The sequence below is a fragment of the Mytilus trossulus genome, chromosome 6, assembly GCF_036588685.1.
Source record: "Mytilus trossulus isolate FHL-02 chromosome 6, PNRI_Mtr1.1.1.hap1, whole genome shotgun sequence".
In the NCBI taxonomy this organism is placed as follows: Eukaryota; Metazoa; Mollusca; class Bivalvia; order Mytilida; family Mytilidae; genus Mytilus; species Mytilus trossulus.
Window position 1 is genome coordinate 80,287,518 of NC_086378.1, and position 23,328 is coordinate 80,310,845.

Sequence of the window (23,328 nt, forward strand, 5' to 3'; positions counted from 1 at the left end):
AGTTTCAGTTCACTGGTCAGATATGTGTTATTCTGGCTATGCCATTTCAGCAATTTAAAAGCAAATTATTCAAAAGAAATTGTGTGATTAAAAGTTTTGCTAATATGTCAATATTATATTACAGTGATGACATGGATGATACTAAGGGTAATATGAGTACATTGAAGGACGAGGATGAAGATACATGTACCTCGGTGATCTCTAACCAGGACAGTAACATGGCTAAGGAGACACCTAATATAACTGAGGGAGGAGATGATGACGGGGAGAAATTACCATGGCCTACCATGTCTGATCTAAATACAAGACTTAGGAGGATTATCACCAGCTTCCAACGTAGTCATAAACGACAAATGTTAAAGGATGCACAGAGGGCAAAGGTATGCTACAAATGTCTGACTTATTGCAATCGGAAAGGAAATTTATTTGTTATATAAAATAAAAAGTAGCAGTCAATATTTAAGGAAAGGATAGAATTTGAATGAACTATTCCTATAAGACACATGTTTCTGTCATTCAATTTGATTAATGTCAGTTTTATTATGCATGCATGCTTTACAGTAACATCTAATGACTGGGCATTTTATTACATGAGTATATAACAATATTGTAAAAATCACTCTTTTTATTTTATTACAGAGAATGGAAAGAAGAGAGAGATATGACGTAGTAAGCAGATACAAGGATGAAGAGAAAATTCAGTATCAACAAAGGTTTGTTTGTTTATGCCTCTTATTCTGAGAAAAGTTATATTTATTGAAAAAAGTGCTTAAGGATTTTGTATCATATTTAGCCATGTGACTGCTAAGAGAATTAGAATGAAGTATAAAATCTATATTAAATACAATTTCAGTTAAAACAAGTTTAACTGATTCAACTTTTGATAAAACAATTGGTACAAATATCAATAAGATTGAAAATGGAATTGTATTCACTGGAATAAATATAATTTGATTTTGTCCATCGCAGATATTTTATGATAACACAACAAATCTTAATATGGTACAGATACCTTAAGTACTGTAGATTCATCTGTTTCAAGGTAAAAAAAATCGTGGATTGAGGAAACATTATAGTTCTGATAAACTTCATTTTTGGAAAGTTTCTCTGAAAGTCTTATAGGGGATTTGAATTTTGTTATTTGAACTTATTTCAACACATTTGTTAGTTGTTGTTCCATTTATTTTTAAAAAGATGAAATGCTGACAAGTAAATATTTATCTTTGACAGTTTTTTTGGATGTTGGGAAAGGTAGGCAATTTGACAATGCATGATCTACATGTGTAAAATGTTTTATTTTTATTTAGTGTAGAATATGTGGCATTTATAATCTATCCATTATCCTTATGTAACTTTTGACTGCTTGTTATGTGGATTAAGAAAAAACTACAACTACACATGTTATATATGATCAACGAATAACAAAAGGAAATAAAAAAGAATATTACATCCCCACTTTAGGAGTTGGGACTATATTGCATTCACCTTGTCTGTCTGTCGATTGGTGCAACAAAGTATTCAAAAGTTTTTGTGTTCATGATGATTTGCCATGCTAATACTGAAAACCTAATATTTACCGGATGTGCTGGTCATTAGGTTTAATGCGTTCAGATTCTGCACATTTTCTGATAGAACAAATAACAAAAGGAAAACTATAAAACAAATACAACTTACTTAGAGTGGGGGCTATATTGCATTCACCTTGTCTGTCCCTCAATTCTTCCAACAAATATTTCCTCACAATTTTCTCCAGTGATTTATTTCGTATCTAACAGATACCTACTTTATCAATACTTTGAATTTTAAAATATGTTGAATTAGATTTAATTTTTGTCACATTTCTGCTATTACTGAACAGAATTTCTTCATATTTTGTCAGCAGCTTGTTATTGATGAGTTGAAACATATTTAAAAAATGTTTGGATCTGTTAGACATTAGGACAAAAACACAAACATTCTTGTACTAAAATTGTTTAGAGCTAATTTCCTAATGCATGTAAAGCAAAACTTTTGTTGGCTTGCATGCTTTGTTTGTATATTTGTCTATACAAGCTTTTGAATAAGATTTATATCTTAAAACAATATATATATAGGCATAGTTTAACATGTTTATATAATATTTGAATTTAAATAGGTGTTATCCTTATGATTGTACAATATAAAAACAAAGCAAGCAAGCTAACTAAAGTCTTGCTCTACATGCTGTAGGAAATTAGCTGTTAAACAAAAAAAAACCTAGGATTTGAAGGTAGGCTGATACATACACTTTAAAATAGAAGAAGCAATTCATATTTTTTTTTATTTTTTTATCTAGGCCTATTAAATTTTGACCTATTACTTGTAGTATTTGAATGTTTTTGTGTTCATGATGATTTGCCATGCTAATACTGAAAACCTTATATTTACCAGATGTGCTGGTCATTAGGTTTAATGCGTTCAGATTCTGCACATTTTCTGATAGAACACGTTAAATTTTATTTTGCTTTTATTTCTTAATTATGTTTATTTTGTAAATGCATGGATGTACAAATATATATTTATAATAGCTTATTTTTGATTTTGGGCAAATAAATTGCATGAATGAACTGGTAACATGTGTATCCATAATTTTATCATTGTAAAATGTTGCATGAACAGAATTTTTTCTAATACCAGTTGTGTAAGTTCTTAAACTTCGAAAATTTTCACTAAAACCATTTCAATGTTTTTTACCTTCTTTGAAAGTGTCAGATTTGTCGAGAACTAGCAGAAACTAACATTTGTCGGCAAAAGGAATGAAAAATAGTTGCTTCCCAGGGCCTCTTTTGTTTAGAGTAAACCTGAATTCATGAACCATAAAGCAAAAATTAATTGACTTTAACAAAAGAAATAAGTTTTTTTTTTAAACTGTTAGGCACAAGTTGGAGATTTTTTAACCTCTTGTATTTTACTTTTTTTTTGCCTTATTGAAATCTAGTATTACTCATGATATATTTTACAATATATATATGTTAAACAATGATAAATAGAGAATAAAAAGATGAAAAAATGAAATATTTGAAATATAGAAGATATGTAAAAAACATTTAAATTACTGTTTATATTTTTGCAGTCACTGGACACGGAGAGAGGAATCTGATTTCTATCGTATTATATCTACATTTGGAGTGGAATTTGACCTGTTTACAGGCCGATATAAATGGGATAGATTCAGGACGTTAGCTAGGTTGGAGAAGAAACATGATGACACTTTAACAGAGTATTTCCAAGCATTTTACCACATGTGCATGAGAGTCTGCAAGAAATTTAAAAATGATGATGATGGTATTATTCTTACACTTTTAACAGTCTGATAAAATGTTTGTTAGTGTATACTGAAAAGCAAACATAAAAAGAAGCTTAGAATTGTTCATCTTTTTTGTGTTTGTGTAAATTGTAAATTTTAGTAGGAATAATTCTTAATCAATTTCTGTTTAATTTATTTGTTTATAGATGGTGTTTGGAGTTTTACTAATATCAAAATTATGAAAAAATAACAAAGTAAAAGTAAAGTAATTATACCCCCGCTTTAAAAAAGGGGGGGTATACTGTTTTACCTCTGTCTGTCAGTCCGTCAGTCAGTCCGTCCCATGAAACTTTCGTCACATTTTTCTCAGGAACTACACATCCACCCTTTCTGTAATTTAGTATCAACATTTATATATGTCAGCCATACCGTGTGATGCATTTTCAGATTCATCACTTGACAACTTCCTGTTTACCGAACACTTGTATGATTTTACACATGATAGCCAAGTTGAAAATTTTCGTCACATTTTTCTACCCCCGCTTTAAAAAAGGGGGGGCATACTGTTTTACCTCTGTCTGTCAGTCCGTCAGTCAGTCAGTCCGTCCCATGAAACTTTCGTCACATTTTTCTCAGGAACTACAATACAAGGATTTCTGAAATTTGGTTTCAGGATTTATATAAGTCAGCTTTACAGTGTGATGCGTTTTCAGATTCATCGCTCGACAACTTCCTGTTTACCGAACACTTGTATGATTTTACACATGATAGCCAAGTTGAAAATTTTCGTCACATTTTTCTCAGGAACTACAATACAAGGATTTATGAAATTTGGTTTCAGGATTTATATAAGTCAGCTTTACGGTGTGATGTGTTTTCAGATTCATCGCTCGACAACTTCCTGTTTACCAAACACTTGTATGATTTTACACATGATAGCCAAGTTGAAAATTTTCGTCACATTTTTCTCAGGAACTACAATACAAGGATTTCTGAAATTTGGTTTCAGGATTTATATAAGTCAGCTATACTGTGTGATGCGTTTTCAGATTCATCAGTTGACAACTTCCTGTTTACCGAACACTTGTATGATTTTACACATGATAGCCAAGTTGAAAATTTTCGTCACATTTTTCTCAGGAACTACAATACAAGGATTTCTGAAATTTGGTTTCAGGATTTATATAAGTCAGCTATACTGTGTGATGCGTTTTCAGATTCATCACTTGACAACTTCCTGTTTACCGAACACTTGCATATTTTTACACTATTAATATTATCCACTTGTGGCGGGGGTATCATCAGTGAGCAGTAGCTCGCAGTTTCACTTGTTTATTTATAATATGATATTATTACGTGTTTTGCAATGCAAATTACATCTAGGACAATACTGAAATCTTTTTGACTAGAAGAAAGGTCTTTAAGAATTTCCAGTTCAATATTACAATTTCTTAGATGGGTTAAGAATGGTAACTCAATTCAGAAATAAATTGACATTTAATATCTTGCTTTCTATCATTTTAGCACTGCCTCCGAACAATATCTATGTGGAACCAATATCTGAAGAGAGAGCTAGTCGTAGTCTTGCCAGAATTGATCTCCTAAATAAAATACGAACTGAAACATTGGCACATCCCAAATTTGATGAACGTGTCAAGTTATGTCAAACGTCCTATGATCTGCCATCATGGTGGATTTGTGGCAAACATGACAAAGATCTACTCAGAGGAGCTGCTAGGTAATTCTTTGAAGGAATTATAATGAATTATAAATTTAAAAGAAAAAATGACATAGAATTAAATGTATATTTATCATTTAGAAAAAGTACTTATTTGTGAAACAATATAATACAGATAGACAAGTAAACACTTAGAGCATAGATCTTAGATTAATTTTAATTTATGGTATGGCCATTTACCTTGGGCTGATACATGGAAGTTCAAAAGTCATCCTCTAAGGTCAGTTAGATAATTTTGCTACTATTACTATTTCTTTAGTGCATATATTTTGCCGTTCAATAGTAAATGATGTAAATTTTACTTAATTGGAGTTGATCATTTCTTATTTTCAATTTCAGACATGGTGTTGTACGCACTGATGAGTTTATACTTAATGACCCAGCATTGTCTTTCAAAGATGTGTTCAGGAATAAACGTCCATATGTAAATTCACCTAATTTTATGCAGTCACCTGGTGCCAGCCAGACACCAGTCAAAGTGAAGCAGAGTAAGTTGCTGACAAGTTACATACATTTCAAGTTTTATATATATATAGAAAATGTAATGATTGGGAGGGGGAGGGGATACATTAATGACAGAAACTAAAGACATCTACAGAATAATATAATAGCAAAACTATTAATCCAAAAAGAAATACAAGACTTAAACTTTATAAGCTTTATGATAAACATGAAACTCAAACATCTGTATAAATATACAAATTTGTTTTGAAATGATGTAATTTTAGAAACATGTAGTTGACATACTGATAAATATTTCCACAAGAACAAAAATCAAAATAATTACCTGTGTTTCATATGTAAATGTTGATAGTTTATATTATGTTCAGAGGACACATTTTATTTGTCTGAATACAAAATGGGCACTTTGAACATAATAATGTTTATCAAATATTCCTATAGATAAGGAAGAAGAAACAGAATTGGAAATAAAAGCAATGATAGAAAAAATCAAAAGGGAGTCGAATAAAGATAAACCAGAAAGTGATCCTCAAGATGTGAAAAAGGAACCAACATCCCCTGATAAAAAGTCAGATGACCTTGAACATGACATTGACAAAGACATGAAAAGGGAAGTTAATTCTCCAGATAAAAAAACTAATGACAATGAACAAGATGAAGAGAAAGAAAATAAAACTGGTAGTCCTGATAGTAAAAAAGAATTAGAGAAGGATATCAAATCTGAAGTGAAAGTAGAAAATGAAAGTGAAAGTGAAATAAAAGAGGAAGCCATGTCTGACCAGGAAGAGAGTGAAGATTTGTCTGTAGCTAAGAAACCTGTTGTAGATAATGATGATGAGGCTACTGATATTGAACATGATGTTTCTGATAATGAAACTGCTAACGACACCGAAGTCAAAACGGAGGATCAAACTGATAGTGAGAAATCTCCAGCGAAAGTCAAATCAGAAAAATCTTCAGAAAAAGTTAAGTCTCCTGGAGAGATAAAAACAGAGGATGAAGAAAAGGATGTGGAAGATGGATCAACAGAAGTGAAAAAAGAAAAGGAAAAAGTGAAAGAAGAAGATAGTGAGAAGTTTACCAAAGAAGATGTGGTATGTTAGAACTGATCAGCTATACATTTCAATGATCAACTAATTTATCTAACATGAGCACCAGAGAAAGCATTGTGATTTTGATTTTTCTGTGTAAAATCAAACAAAGAAAACAAAGAAATTTCAAAAGATTTATATATGTGTGCTTTTCAAAGAGAAATGTATCCTGTCAAAGGTACATGGATTTTACGAGAATATTTTATAGCAAATAGATTGAAAAGAGTATATGCATTTACACAAAACCAAGAATTCAAGATTATTATATCACTTTGCAAACTATAAATCAAAATAAGTAACAAATGTAATACATTTAATGAACATTTTCAGGAGTTACAAAAGCTTATAAATGAAGAGGATAATTTGGATCCAAGATCTTCAGCCATTCCAGCAGATTTTCTGCAGTGGCCCAAAGTAAGAAAAAAGATATACAATTTTTTTTTAATGAAAAAACACACAATTATCATATTATTCTCAGTGTCACTGTTAGTTTATACTTTTGAGTTTTAGAGAACTTTACTCGAATATCTTCTTGGTGGTAAAATGTCATTTTGATAAATTTAACAGTGATTTAAATTCACTAAAAAAAATATATGTGATTCATCTAATAGAAGATTTATTCTGAGAGGTGTTGTAAAATTAAAAAAAATGTTTAGATTTTAAATGGTCGTAATGACTTAAGCAAAGTTTGAATATTGAGAACCAATATAATCATGAGCACTGGAACACATACTTATAATGACCCAAAGACTTGTATTTGTTGTCTACTTTATAATAATGGATTTATATTATATATTTTTAGGACAGGGTAATCTTTCATCGTCTAGAACATATATGTTACTGTGTTGAGACTGGAGAATGGCCATTCCCAAAGAGGATGTCTAACATTCCTATGAACTATGACTCCAGAAGTGCCACGCCCCTCGGATCATCGACACCTAGAGACGACCAAGATCTGAGCCAATCAGACGCTGGGGATTCTGTCTATGATGGGATCAAGGTGAACACGGTGAAAAATGATATTGATAAGGATTTTGAAGTTCAATTTACAGAGGTAGAGTAAATAGTGGTTTGTTGTATGAGCACAGCAGCTTTTCTGGTCTCTCCCGCAGGGTGATGTGGTGTTTTTTTATCACTTAATTCAATGTCATTCCATGGACGAGGACACTTCCATATATGTGTTATATTAATTTGTGTGATAATTGTTGCAATTAAAACATTTAAAAGGAAAAAAGATAATCAATTATGATTGATATTTCTATTGAAATTATACTAAAATGTTGTAAAAATTCATTCATCATTCTCATATTACTCTACCAATCTGTAAAATGTTCTGTTAGTTAATGTGCTTTGGGCTGTTCCATTAAAACATATATGGTTCCCAGGGAAGACACTTTAAAAATGGGATATATGGCAGATTAAATTCAGTTACCTTTCCACTATGCTAAAACATAGTTGACACCCATAATATTTGAGATTTGGAAGTTCTTTCCTTGGGTCCCATATACATTTTTATTGGAACAGCCCTTAATATTAGATGAATGTAATGTGTATAACAAGCCTTCATTTATAGGTCTTTTGAAAAATTATTATAAAGCAGATAAAAACACTCTAATGCATTTATATATTTTAACCATGCTGATATCTTTTAATGATCTTATCTCAGAATTAAATGCATATGATCTTCATTATAATTTCATTAATTTGTGTTCACATATTTTTTTAATGTTTTTTAAATCTGTCTCTTGTGTTTACTTATCATGTAGCATTTCGAAATTAAGTAAAAAATAAATGTAAAAATGATTATATAAAACCTTGATTATGTTTTCTGTATGTCTTTTAATTGAAGTTATTCAATCAAAGGTCTGAATTTTAAAAGTATTGCCAAACTTGAACAACTAACTATTTATCAAAATTTTGTGTTTACATTTGATTTTATAGAACTGTATTTGATTTACATGTAAATGAAAGAAATATTCTGTTTAAATAAAGATAGGAATGACCTTGTGAACTTTCATACTAATAAATGAAATTTTTATTGAATGACCCTTTGAACTTTCTTACCATCAAATTGAATGTTTATCCATGACATTTGTCCACAGTATATAGTTCAAGAATAAGTAAATGCATATACCAGATAAACAAATATTATAAAGAAATTATTCCTCTTTTAATATACATGTATGAAGACTGTTTTGCATTTTAGTAATTTCCTTTCTTTTATTTCCAGGGTGATGGATTAAAAATGACATTCCATAAGCGCAACGCTAAAGAACAAAAATTTGATGGTAAGTGTAAAGTACAATAGTATATGTTGACTTAGGAACACATGATGAACAAGAGATCCAACACTTACAGTCAATGATGACTTCTCTATCTGATGTTTCAGTAAAATGTATTGTGGATTCAGAATTATTTGTGAAATATCCATTTTAGTGGGTAAATGTAAAGGCTGTTATGCAGACTTTGAGGCAACCACAAAATAAGATGAACAGAAAGAAAAATTTCCCCAATTCATGAAATTAAATAAATTCACAGTATATGAATTTCTGATATTCAGCAAAATAGCCTGCCCCTACATTACCTCCACTCTTATTCAAAGCAAAAGTGCAAAAGTATTATTAATTGTTGGTTTAAACTGTTTTAATCACAACTTTTTAATCAAAAAAAGAACTCATACCTTTACATCTTTGTAGTTAATAAGTTAGTACTTTTATAAAATTCTGTATAATAATCTCTCGACCTGTTTAATGTACACAATTGTACACAATTATTCAAGGAGAAAATCTATTTTCAGGGTATTCTGTGACTAGGTTATTGATATGAATCATGCTTATTAAATCTGTTACCACTGTTAATGTAACATATTATATCTGACAACTTTCACTTGTGAACTTAAGAAACATATGATGAACAAGAGATCCAACACTTACAGTCAATGATGACTTCTCTATCTGATGTTTAAGTAAAATGTATATAAGTTTTCCTTATCGGTCGTCCCACTGTCTATATCACTCTGTTCAGCTCTTAATATTATTCCATATCATGTCTTTGTGACGTCAAATACGTTGACCCGGCCTTAATAACTTTGACCCGGACATATCAGCAACGTCATAATGTTTGAACCGACGTTAACAACTTTGACCCGAACTTATCAAGTCATCTTTTGTGTGCTAGTGAAACAAATTAAAGAAAACATTTCCGAAATACGCAAATATAGCACGATAAATCGATTATCAGATTATCTGCATATTGATATTGTAAAATATCAGCTGCTTGACATTTCATGAAGACTTTTTGATCTCGTTCGCTACGCTCACTCGACAAAAAGCTTCATATTATGTCTCGCAGCTGATATTTTATGATATCAACATGCAGATAACCATAATCGGTACATACTCAACTATATCACCTTGATATAAATCCTTGTCTCTATATTCACCTCCTTGATTATGTGAATCAAAACTGTTCTTACATAAACAATTAGAAGCCTCAGTGGCAGAGAAGTCACCTTATTTTATCTTCTGTTACCCTAGCCTGTCAACAATAAGGTGGGGGTTTCCAACCTTGCACATTGCAGGTGCATTTGGCTCCCAATTTAAATGGACAAGGATTGCCAGTTTTCCTACAGATGGTTAGTTGGTCTCTCCCAGCACTTGAGCATTCTCCATCTATACCAACTGACTCTCGAAAGAGCAAATAGTGCTGAAAGTGGCGTTAAACCCCAAATAATCATTCAATCAATTTATTTACTTTTCCCCTTATCATTATGATGCAATATATTGTAACTAACCACATTTATTTGATGGACTTAGTTATATATATAAAGAAACAGATTAACATGATTCTTACCTGGGGAACATATGATGAACAAGAGATCCAACACTTACAGTCAATGATGACTTCTCTATCTGATGTTTTAGCTACATGGATAGGACTTTCATATCCATGCAGTTTTCCCATACAAAACCACCGTCATAATGCTATGAATGTTATTACATTACTGTAAGTGGTTCTTTAATATAATTCATGCTGATTGACCTAGGGTTAGATGGGGTGACTCATTCATAGCAACAGAATATAAAATGTGCCTTTTCAGCTATGGGTCTCTTCCCCTATATTCGCCTCTTCACACAAAAAGTAAATATGTATTGTGAGTTGATTGTGTACTGTGAAAGTACTTTTATTTGTGGGGTACCAATTTTCGTGGTTTTCGAGGATGACTTTATCCACGAATTTAAGTGTCACACGAAATAAAACAACCATTGTCCAAATCAAGACATGGAAAGATCCCCATCGTTAGGTTTGACAACTGATATGATTTAGAGAATATATTGAATAACGCCCAATCTGAGAATACTTTAATATCACTCACAGAACTACAACCTCATGCAGGATTGTACCCATTTAATCTTTAATAACATAAACTGCCCAACTTTTGATCTTCTAATTCTCATAAAAATATATTTTTGACTGATGAAAGTCAGATTACCGGTATTGAAATGCTAGTATGATAAAGTGTTCATTTTATAGTTCTCTAAAAATGGGAAATAATAATTTCACGCTGGGCTTGATTTTGATAAGAATTATTTGACAATTCAAGATACATGTATAGCATTTGTTTATGTAACTGTTTTCTTAAGGTGACATGTTTTTGACCTAATTAACACCTTTGATGGTCTTTTATCTGTTGATCACTTTATCATGGGTTAATTAGTGTTGTCACTACGATTTACACAATTTACACGGTTCAATGTTTACTTTGCAATTTCCTTCAATCCAGACTATTTGTGACCTTCGTTTCTAAAGGCTTTAATTTTTATTTTATTTTTAGAAAACTGAAATCCACGAATTTAAAAACCCATGAACATGTTAATATTGCTCAAACCATGAACATTGATACCAACGAATTAAAGTACTTTCACAGTAAATGAAAACTGTTCTTATCTACATCAACTGTCACAGCTTGCTCAGTAACATATGATGAACAAGAGATCCAACACTTACAATCAATGCTGACTTCTCTATCTGATGTTTCAGTTACATGTACTTTGATTCCTTATTATTCCTTGGATACCAATTTCTGTGGTAACAGGTGAACTATGAATTCAGATATCAATAGGCTTTGTATACAGAGATTGGTAAAACCAAGAAATCAAATATTCACTAATTTGCATGTTTTCGGCAATCCACGAAAATTGATACCAGTGAAAATAAATGATTCCACAGTAAATGAGTTTCCAATATTCAGCTAAATCCTCCTCCCCTGCAATCACATCCCTTCTGTCCTTGTATCCAGTCATTTGATTAGTTTTCTTTACAACAAAGAAGATATTTACTTCATTCTTAACATGGGAACATATGATGAACAAGAGATCCAACACTTATAGTCAATGATGACTTCTCTATCTGATGTTTTAGCTACATGCTTACTGTTAATTCAGAAATTAATGCATGCATTTATTATTGCGATTTTTCAAGAATGGACAAAAATGCCAGTTAAATTATTACGACTTGAAAAAAAAACTGCTTATATATCTATGTTTCAGTTATCGAAATGCAAGTTCTTATTATTGCGAAACCCATCCAGTCGCATTATTCACATTAATAGAAACCTTGCAATAATATCTGAATTTACAGTATTGGTTTTCTATATTCAGTCCAATCACCTTAATACTAGTGTTATCTCTTATAATCATCTCTTCCACTCTTCAAACCTTGAGGGAAGAATTTCTCATTCTTAATATTCCTTCAGTGACTTGACAATGATCAATTTTGTTATTAAAAAAAGGAAAAAAGATGGTTCAAAACTTGACATGGGAACATATGATGAACAAGAGATCCAACACTTACAGTCAATGATGACTTCTCTATCTGATGTTTTAATAACATGCATATATATTTCCCGTATTCAGCTAAATTTCTTTAATATGCCCTATAATCACCACCTCCTTTCCTTGTTCAAGCCAAAAGTTAAGAAAGTATCCATATCCCTTATCCCATCATTAATTAGCATGGCAATAGTTAATTGTGTTTTAACACAGAAGAGATTAGCCAGAAACTTAACATGGTGAACAAGAGATCCAACACTAAATTTACAATGTTTACAAAGCATTTTATATTTGAGTAGGTTTACTTAGTAAAGTGAGTAAACTGAAGTATTTTATAGAATAAGAAAAGGTGAACCTGATTCTTAACTTCGGAACATATGATGAACAAGAGATCCAACACTTACAGTCAATGATGACTTCTCTATCTGATGTTCTTTTAATACAGACATATGATTGCCAATGGGACAACTGTTCACCCTGGAATAAAAATATTGAAATGCTAAAAATTATTTTTTGTAATTTCAGGTCGAATGGCCCATCTGTTGAATCAGTCTGCAGCAGGCTCTAGTGATAACGACAGTCAGTCTGAATCTCTTACACCACGATCTCAGGTACCCGGACATTCCCCACGACATTCACCTCATCATTATTTCTTCTCACAGGTTCGTTCAATTATTGCTACACACATTTAATGAAAACCAAAAGATTTTTCTCTATATGTATTATGCATCCACTTCATATAGCTAGTTTTAGAATTAGATATTTTACTCTGGAAAAAAAAACCAGGTTCATTGAATCAAATTTTTGCATGAACATCAGAACACCAGGTATCCTGGTCAAAAATCCATGGATGAATTTTATTCTTTAGGAGCAATTAATGCACAATGTGATCCTGTACATTGGGTCAGTAAGATCTGGATCTGAGCATAATTCGCCGTTGCAGAATCTAATGCATTATGGGTAATCTATGGAAAAGCGTACACCACAACATTGTGATTGGTTAAAAATGTTCTAAACAATTGAAATGCAACCAATGACGTAATGTTATTTTCATTTTGGTGTACGAACAATGAGATTACGGTACCCATAGTCCTCTAGTTTCTGAAAAGGCAAATTATCCAATCAAAATTTTACTAACCCATTGTTACACATTGTACATGAATTACTACTGAGGATTTGGATCAAGATACCCAGTGTGAACTGTTGAGCTTTAAATTATATCTGCTTATCTTTTTCTCTTCTTTATACTTTTTTATTTCTTTTCGCATATGCATGATTATGTTTCTTTTCTTTCAATATAAACAAGATTTTTATCTAGAAATATGTGTGTGTAGCTTTAGTTTTCCCATTATTCATATCATCCAACTTATTGCTTCAGTGGGTAGTTTTAAAAGAAAGGAAATCCTTCGACATTCTTCTTCCATAAAATAAATGTTTCTTTAATTCTTTAATTTTCATTTGTTTGAATGATTGAAAGTTGAATATTATATAAACATTGAAGCAATAAGATGTTTACCTTCCCACCTACTCACAAGAGCCTTGATTTATAACATTTTGTTTGGGTATTGTTGTGAGACAATGCTTGATTTTGTTTGCAGTGTTGTTTCTTAATACATAAAAGTTTTGTCTAACTGAAGTTGAAAAGGGGTTAAATGCAAATATATACTCACGGCTAATTTTAAAAGACAAAGTATCACATGTCACTTTATAAGGTTTTCTAAAGATTTTTGGTTGCATTTCATCATACCATATTATAATTTTGACACATGACACTAGGCACAAGAGACATTGGTACTACTTGGGAAATTGGTTATATAAAAAAAAAATGTTTTTGTCAATTTGAAATGCTTTAAAAATCAAGAGATATTAAATTTCATCAGGATAACATACTATTGAACCATTGTAAACAAACTATTTTCTGCAGCTTGAAATGTAGTTTCTATAATTGGGAAATAAATAAGTTAAAAAAAAAAAATCAAATTTAAATGAAAAGTTTTCATTCCCTATTGTTGATTTTAATCTCACAGTTACTAATACCTGTTGTTTTAACTAATGGGCACTGGGCACTTTTTGTTTTTCTAACAGACTCCTGCTGATTTACTTTCCAATGGATCAGGTCCAGAATTTGATCCTGTTCTCCTTCAAAGGAGTATGGTAAGTTTACTCTCCTGTTTTATATAACCTTACACTAGTAAATAGTTCTCTTTTACTAATACATATACTTTAAAGAGGTTTGTCTAACTAATAACTCTTCTTTTGTATTTTATATAGATGATTAGACAGTTATGTATAAATGTGACCCTCAGAAAAAATGTTGTAACTTATGTTGTCCTATTTAATTTTGTTATCCTCAGCAGACAAGCACTATTTCTGTGTTGACAGTTTTATTGTTGGATTCTGGTTTTGATCTCTAAAAAAACATGATATTACAAATTTCAATAATTTATTTAAGTTCACATGGATCTGACAAGGTTCTGAAATACAGATCATATAAGAACATACTAATATAAAGAACAGAGATGTTAAAAGGGAAAAAAATCTAATAAACAATAGCCCAGCTCACAGAGCAGGGATATACTGCAATCATTTTGACTAGCTTAAGTACATTTAACACAGCTTCTGTCTGGTAGTTGGTTAGGAACTTTGAGTGAATGATGTAAGCTTAGTCATGACTGTCAAGCAGCCACTTTCTGTGTGATGGTACTTTGAACTTTGATTTTACACTCTGAACATGCAATTTTTTGTCATCGTCTTTTTTTTAAAGATTTACTTTGCATGAAATTGTGTTCAACTTCTTTTAAAATGTTATCATTTTAAAGGAATTTATGTGGTTCCAAAATTATTATTTTTTTAACGAGTAAGAATATGATTCACCTGTTATAGTTTTAAAGTGATTGATTTTACAAGGCTTAATAAGACATTCTAGGTCTTTTTCTTGTGTTGTTAAATATTGTTTCATAAAAGGATATAGATTTGGATTAAGGATAAATGACATGTTTTTCTGATTTTCTGTAGATGTCTTTGCAGATGGAACATGCTTTGATGTTCCCAGGCAGCAGACAACGGAGGGGACGGAAAAGGAAAGCTGAAAAGATGGCTGAACTTGCTATGCAAGAGGCTCTTGCACGAAGGGAACACTCAAAGAATGTAGTAGGACATGATCCTGGTTAGTTTTTGTCTTGCCTGCAATGTATACCACAGAAGCAAGACATTGTCATGCTAGTGTTAAGTTTGTGATAAGGTCACACAGACCAGACATGTGTCTGTGTTAACAGGTTATGATAATGCATTGTTTGATTGTAGGGAAGGATAGAAATATTTAATATTGGTACAGACATTTGACTTTCAACCATTCAAATAATAAGACATTTATCCTTGGCTCTAAGATAGAAATTCATAGATCAAACCCAAATTGTGAAAAACCAAAGCCTCATGATTAAAAAATGGATTGGTTGGTTCAATAATATGTTCAGGCTAGGTGACATGTCTTCTTGCAGACTGTTGCTTTGTGAGCAAGCACATTAATAATCATATATATATAAATATATTTATATTATCATTCTCTAAACATGTAATTTTTGTAGATGAACATGAAGTAGCCATCAATATACATTTGGGCTATTTTTCACTTCCTTGTGTAATGATATGTTGCATTAATAAATTGTGAATTATAATGCATTGCCTCTGTTCCACTTTTCGGTGTTTGATATGTATTCTTGACATGCTTGCAGCCACTATTGCTAGAGAAATGGGTTTGGAGGGGTACTGTGATTTTGAAATTAATCAATTAAAATTTGGTATATTGAATTAATTTTATTTCCCAGAATCCAGAGTACCTGTGATAAATCTGGAAGATGGCAGCCGATTGTCAGGTGATGAAGCTCCACAGAAGAAAGATTTAGAGAAATGGTTGGATGAACATCCTGGATACATGATAGCTGACTGTGAAGAGGATTTCTATGATGCAAGTTTATTTCATTTATGTTTTTACTAATTAATTTGTTTTTATTTGATGCATATAAAGTTAAACATTACTTGGATGTATTATAGTATGTGGGTTCTTGTAACTTTTTCTGGATATTGATGAAAGAAAAAAGTAAGAAGGTAAATAAATGAAAAGTATTACAGATACTCATTATATTGGTCTGGTCTATATTTATACACAAAATATTTGTATTTATAGTTATTAGAAATTTAGATTTTATTGCTAATGATGTAATAATTTTTCCACAATAGGATATACCAAGACGTGGCAGAAAGTCTCGTCTAGATCCATCTATGATTGATCCTATGATGATGACGGGTGAAGAAAATGTCTCTGTTGTAAATAGAATCACTGGCAAAAAGGTAAGTTGTTTCGTCATATTTTTAGCAGGAACTACATTACATTTCTGAAATTTGTTTTCAGGGTATATATAAGTCAACTTTACTGTGTGATGCACTTTTAGATTCTACTCTCATAACTTTCTGTTTACGGAACACTTACATCATTTTAAGCATGACATCAAAAGTTTTAAATTTTTGTGCATTTTTCTCACATTTGTCTTGAGGTTTATATAAGTCAATTATACCGTGTGATGAGTTATTAGATTAATCACTCAAAAACTTCCTGTTCACTGAACTCTGACATCATTTTACACATGACATCAAAAGTTTTAAATTTTTGTGCATTTTTTTCACGTTTGTCTTGAGGTTTATATAAGTCAATTATACCGTGTGATGAGTTATTAGATTAATCTCTCAAAAACTTCCGGTTTACTGAACTCTGACATAATTTTACACATGACATCCAAGTTGAAAATTTTCCTCACATTTTTCTCAGGAACTACATTATAAAGATTTCTGAAATTTGATTTCAGGGTTTGTATAAGTCAACTATACCATGTGATTTGTTTTCAGATGACCGTAATATTTGGGCAAAAGTATCATCAGTGAGCATTGCAGTAGCTCGCAGTTTCACTTGTTATTCCTTCATTAACATGATAATGATCAATTTTGTTATAAAAAAAGGAAAAATGATTGTTTAAAGCTTGACTTGGGAACATATGATGAACAAGAGATCCAACACTTACAGTCAATGATGACTTCTCTATCTGATGTTTCAGCAACATGGATGTTAGTTTTCCATATTCAGTCCTATTTACCTGAATACTAGTATCTTCCTCTGTAATCACTTATCTATTCAAACCCAAAGTACAGGTTCACAAAATGATGATGAAAATCAGAATTGTTATTATATATTAAGCATTTGAACGGGGTATCATCAGGGAGCTGTAGCTGGGAAGTTTGACTTGTTTTTTTTCCGTCATGAAATAAGCTAAGTTAAAATCTATAAAAGTGTCGAGTAATAAACAAACACAAATTCATTTGCAGTGTAGTAACAGAAAATAGTTTTAAAGCAGTATTCAAATATATGATGGGATTTTAATTATAAAATGATGCCATTGAAAGTTGTCTTAATCATGATTTTTTAACTTCAGATTACTGGTGCCAAAGCCCCACCATTGAAGTATTTAACAGAATGGTTAGAACAAAATCCCCTTTATGATGTAGATTCCAAATGGTCTGATATTGTTCGTAGCAAGGTGGGTATTTTCATATTATCTATGTTGCTTGTTAAATAGTTTGATGAATCATAGAAGTTTCTGATACATAGAAGTATAAACAGATTAACAATTCTAGCAGAAGTGCAATGATCGGTTTTTCTGGTAGTTGAAATTTCACTTGTTCCAAGAGCTTTAAATGTTTTGAAGTTGTATCAAATACTGAATTTCACGATTTCTAAGTATCAGTATTTTTATGCTTTCCGTGTAGTGGAGGGGCAATAAGTTTTACCCTTGTTTATTAATTGTGTGACACCTTGGTTACACAAAATAACTATCCTCAACTTTTGTATCATTTATAGAAGTAGAAATTCACCTGTGATATGTCCCATAACGAAATAGTATAAAATTGTTTTGTTCTTGTAGGTTAATTTACCAAAGTCATTACAAAGTCGTGTTGTGACCCCCAGCAGAGGCAGGAAACCAAAGGACACTTTATCATCATCTTTGATGGGTTCAGACATTCCATTCAGTGCTGCATCATTAGCTGGGCTATCAGGATTTCCTAATCCTGGTCTAATGTCTATGTCTGGATTACCAAAACTACCTCTAGGAATGCCATTTGGTGCTCTGCCTAATTTTGGCCTTGGGAACCCACTTCTTGGAATGGCAGGCTACTTACCTGGCTTGACAGCATCTCATTCAAAAGACACTGAATCATCATCAAAAGACAGAAAATCACCGAAATGTAAAGAATCAAGTAAATCAGAATCAAAATCACCTAGCATACCTCACCCTTCATTCCCGTTCATGTATAATCCCATGCTGCTTAACCCATTGTTTGCTGCGCAAGCACAAAGTCTTGGATTTTCACTGCCAACTAGTCTACCAACGTCATTTGGAGCTTTAGCCCACTCAGGGTTGATGAATGGATCGACTGCCGATTCTGATTTAGAAGAAGGTGAAATCAAACGTTTTAGTCAAAAGGAACGCAGAGGAAGTAGTAGTGGGCTACAGGATGCTCCTCAAGATCTCAGTGTTAAAGCTAAGCATCACCACGAAGGTGGTTCAAAACATCGTCGTGAGAAAAAACATTCATCACATTCCTCCGATCATCATAACAAATTGTCGAGTGCCTCCAAACAATATAGTGCTAGTATACAACAAGACGAACCAACAGACTTGTCAATGAAAAGCAAGCCAAGTACGCCAGATTCTGCCAAATCAAAACCAAAAATTCAAAGCTCTTTTAAATTGAGTAAGATTGTAGACACATTAAAGGACAAAGTTAACAAAATGGAGGACAGATCCCGGAAAGATAGGAAATCAAAATTAGACAGTATTTTGAATAAATTAGTGGAAGATAAGGAATTAGGAAGCCAAGATAGAAAGTCTGTGGATGAAGATGGATCTGTTGATCTTAGTATAGGGTCAGACACGAAATGTGATGATATTAGCAAGGACGAAGAAGACAAATGTTAACATGCTATATAATGTTGTACTGACCAGTTTGTCCGTAAAGTCATTCCCCCCTCTCTTGACCACCACCATATCTTGTTTGTATATAATTTATTGACCATTGTTGATGTATGACTTGTTTTGAAGCTTGTACAATCTTATTTATTGTATGTAAGGTACTTAAAAACATTTTTGGAATAATTGTGATTTATATTGATATGACTTCGATTAAACCTGCCGGACATTTTTCAGGTAATTTTTATGTACATAATTTATTTGTTGTTGTTTATTTAATGGACAGAAAGGGTCTGAGGAGCGTGATGTTTGACATTTGTACATTTTTGTAATACTAATGTATAGACTACAATTGAACAACATTTACATGTTATTGTTGAAAATAACTTATTCCTGGAATTTTTTCTGTTTTCTTTTTTGTGTATTCCAATATGAATCAGTCAAGAATTAATTGTAATGTGTTTCCTATAATCATCATACTTTATCATATTCATCATTTGATAGAAGCCGCCTTATGCAAAACACTATATTTATTATTCTGACAACTAGAAATTTGCTACTTTGTTGAAAAAATGGCTAGTAAAATATATATAATTACTGCCAATACATCAAATGGAATAAAGCCAAATTGGAAATTAGAAATTTATGAAATTCAAGAGTGGCGGGTAATTGTTTGCTAACTTTTTGCAGTATTATAAGGAAAGGCCTGGTTGGTTTTATCATAGATAGTACCATTAAATTATGTATTGTTTTGTATAAGGAAGCTTTCTATCTGATACATCATCACATTTTCACAGCCAAACTTGCCTCCTGATAAAATCATAGTGCTTGCATTTAATTTATCTATATAACCATATGGAATATATATGGAATTCTAACAATAATGTTCAGGAACAGATTTATGATTTCCTACTTTGATTAGAAAAATGCAGCTTAAAGTTGTATATAGTATAATAGATCTCTTAATTCATTTATGTCAAACTTACATTAAAAACACAAACATTATTGCTAACATTTCTGGTTAAATCTATCTTTAAATCATCAAGAAATAAACCAAACGATCATTGATTTTTCTACACTGCAACAAAAATCTTCCATAAAATTATTGTACTAGTTTCAACTGACAAACCATTAAATTCTTGTTAATTAAGACCTTCTTTGATTTGGATAACTTAGAATACCAGATTTTGTCATGTGCAAGGATTTTTTAAAAAGATTTTATACAGCGAGGCTGATTTTACTGTGAATTTGAGATCTTCATTGTCAGATTTGTTTGTCATTAGATATTGAAGATTAATAAGAAATCTCAGGGGTTCAAAGTATTACATTTTACCGCTTTATTATTCCATCTTAATTTATTGACTAAGTAGTATGGAAGTAGAACTTTAGCAATAAGATCATAAACTATATCTAGTAGTTGATTATTTATTCATGCCAAAAACAAATGTTTTACCTGTTGTGGCTATGCTTTTCTAATGTTTCTAAATCTGCTCTACTGCTAGACCTATGTGCTTCAGTGCAGATATTTTTACAGTGAAATCAGTAGGGAAAATTGGGTTTGATTGTGAGTAGATGGCATGAGGCAGGGATATGAAAATAGAAAATATGATTCATAGATTAGTTTAATGTGAAAAGATTGAAATGACAGTTTTAATGTTTCTGGCTGAGTAATGGTTTCACCACTATCTTTTAAATTTTAATTTAGTACCCTTATTTTAATGAAATTTATTTGGCTATCAAATTCCTAACAAGATAAAAAAAAAAATGAGTTATTTGGAATTTTCAAATACAAAAGTTGAAAACATGAAATGAATGACTATAGTCATTGAATTTTAAGGTATTTGTCTGAATTGATAATTTATTGTTAATTTTGCCAGGTTTTACTTACTGCATAATTTATTAATTAACTGGAAGAATTTGTTTATACTAAATTTTTTACACATTTTTTATTTATTGACACTGTGATTGAAATTTCAGTATAAATAGTAAATGAATTTCTTTTAACAGTAAAGGTACATATTGAATCTGTTTTGCAATGTATATATGAATGATTTATTGACAAAACAGTATTATTTCTTTTGCATTTTATTGTTAATCTACTGGAGATCAAAACTTGTTGGAAACATGATTTTTTTTCATCATCAGAAATAGTGCAAGGAAGTCTTTTGTACATGTACAAGGATATCTCATTGTAGTCTCATATATTCATAAATAAGAGTTGCTTTCTGGGTGGTTTCAGGAAAACTAAGTGAAATTTACTCTATTCATAAAATGCTGTGATAATGAAAACTTGGAGATGATTGCATTTAAAAATTAACATTAGTCTTTGGTTGTTTGGCGGTTGTGGTTAAGTTTAAAAATAAAATGTAAATTCATTTACTATAGTTTAATCAGTCATATTTTATCAACACATAATTTCAAATTGAAGTAATTTGATTACTTCGCTAAGGTTGTTGGTTCAAATTTCTATCAATGTTTCACCAAATTTTAATGCAAGTATTTGAATATTAGGATAATTAAAACTAAACTTCATCTCGTAAGCTAATTTAGGTTTTCGTTTAAACTTGCAGCAGAAGTGTACTGGTGATTAATAGTAGAATTTGTGAGCTGAATCATGATGTTTAGGAAATTATCATAATCATTTTCATTTGTATAGTTTTCTGTTAGAAATCTCTTGACTTTACTATGGCCTATGTGCTAGTTAAGTGTGTAGATATTTATTTTTGGATGAATTTGAAATCTGACATTTCTCATTGATTGATGTGATGGGAATTTTCAATAAATTAATTGACATTTTCTGTAACAGTTGTTTCTTTCTTTCTTTTACAAATACATGAAGTAATATTAAAAAGAAGATGTGGTATGATTGCCAATGAGACAACTCACCACAAGAGACCAAATGCCACAGAAATTAATAACTATAGGTCACCATACAGTCTTCAACAATGTGCTAAGCCCATACCACATAGTCTATAAAAGCCCCTGATATGTACAACTATATTCAAAGCATGTTATGTTTGTAAGGTGTACATATCAGTCTGACAGGGATCATCAGACTTGGCCTTTTTTTCCTGGATCATATTAAATTGATGTGATATATGTACCAAAGCTTAATATTTAAATTCATGAAAAATCAAATTATAAAAAAGAAATTGTTTGTTTTTTACATAAATGGATAGTTTCATTATAAAACTTGCATACATATACTTTTTTCTCCAGAATTTTTTTTAAATAAATTTACTTGGAATTCTAGCATCTTCCAAAGGGTATGAGCAACAGTTTAAAAATTTGTCTGGAGTTTAAGCATCTTCCATAGGGTATGAGATAAACTCATCACAGATACCAGAATTAAAATTTTATATTTACCCTAGACACACTTTTGTCTACAAAAGACTTCTCAGTGATGTCGAATAAAAAAAAGTTTAATAGACCAAATGAAATACGAATTTGAAGAGCAATAAGAACCAAAAATTCCTAAAAGTTTAGCCAAATACAGCACAGGTGATATATTCCTGAGCTTTAGTATTTCAAAAATTCAAAACTTGGTAAACTAAATATAAAATTATAAACATATCAATGATAACTCAAGTCAATACAGAAGTGCTGACCAAATGAGAAAGAATTAAAAATTTGTCTTGAATTTCAGCATCTTCCATAGGTTATGACAAAGAATTTTAAAAAATGTCTGGAAATCCAGCATCTTCTGTAGGGTATGAGAAAGAATTTAAAAAAATGTTTGGAAATCCATCATCTTTAATAGGGTATGAAAAAGAATTAAAAAATTGTCTGGAAATCGAGTATCTTCCATAAGGTATGAGAAACAATTCGAAATATGTCTAATTCCAGCATCATCCTTATGCTATGAGAAAGAATTGATAATTTGTCTGGAATTCCAGCATCTTCCATAGAGTATATGAGAATGAAT

General features: G+C 31.2%; 1 protein-coding gene across 22 annotated transcripts in view; it reads left to right on the forward strand.

Annotated features, from left to right (window-relative positions):
• Positions 1–22,206, forward strand: part of LOC134721971 (chromodomain-helicase-DNA-binding protein 8-like) — a 52,003-nt gene extending 29,797 nt beyond the window's left edge. For 2 of the 22 annotated variants that reach the window (XM_063585324.1, XM_063585326.1), the window contains exons 26-42: positions 125–380; positions 640–713; positions 1,231–1,251; positions 3,092–3,303; positions 4,790–5,003; positions 5,343–5,491; positions 5,907–6,559; positions 6,887–6,970; positions 7,359–7,610; positions 8,787–8,844; positions 12,913–13,049; positions 14,473–14,541; positions 15,403–15,553; positions 16,212–16,351; positions 16,624–16,734; positions 17,868–17,972; positions 18,357–22,206. In XM_063585324.1, the coding sequence (XP_063441394.1) occupies positions 125–380; positions 640–713; positions 1,231–1,251; positions 3,092–3,303; positions 4,790–5,003; positions 5,343–5,491; positions 5,907–6,559; positions 6,887–6,970; positions 7,359–7,610; positions 8,787–8,844; positions 12,913–13,049; positions 14,473–14,541; positions 15,403–15,553; positions 16,212–16,351; positions 16,624–16,734; positions 17,868–17,972; positions 18,357–19,412 (3,742 nt within the window). In that variant the 3' untranslated portion in view covers positions 19,413–22,206. The remainder of the gene's footprint in view (positions 1–124; positions 381–639; positions 714–1,230; positions 1,252–3,091; positions 3,304–4,789; positions 5,004–5,342; positions 5,492–5,906; positions 6,560–6,886; positions 6,971–7,358; positions 7,611–8,786; positions 8,845–12,912; positions 13,050–14,472; positions 14,542–15,402; positions 15,554–16,211; positions 16,352–16,623; positions 16,735–17,867; positions 17,973–18,356) is intronic. The other 20 variants (XM_063585325.1, XM_063585329.1, XM_063585331.1 and 17 more) reach the window with 20 other exon arrangements.
• Positions 22,207–23,328: the final 1,122 nt, after the last annotated feature.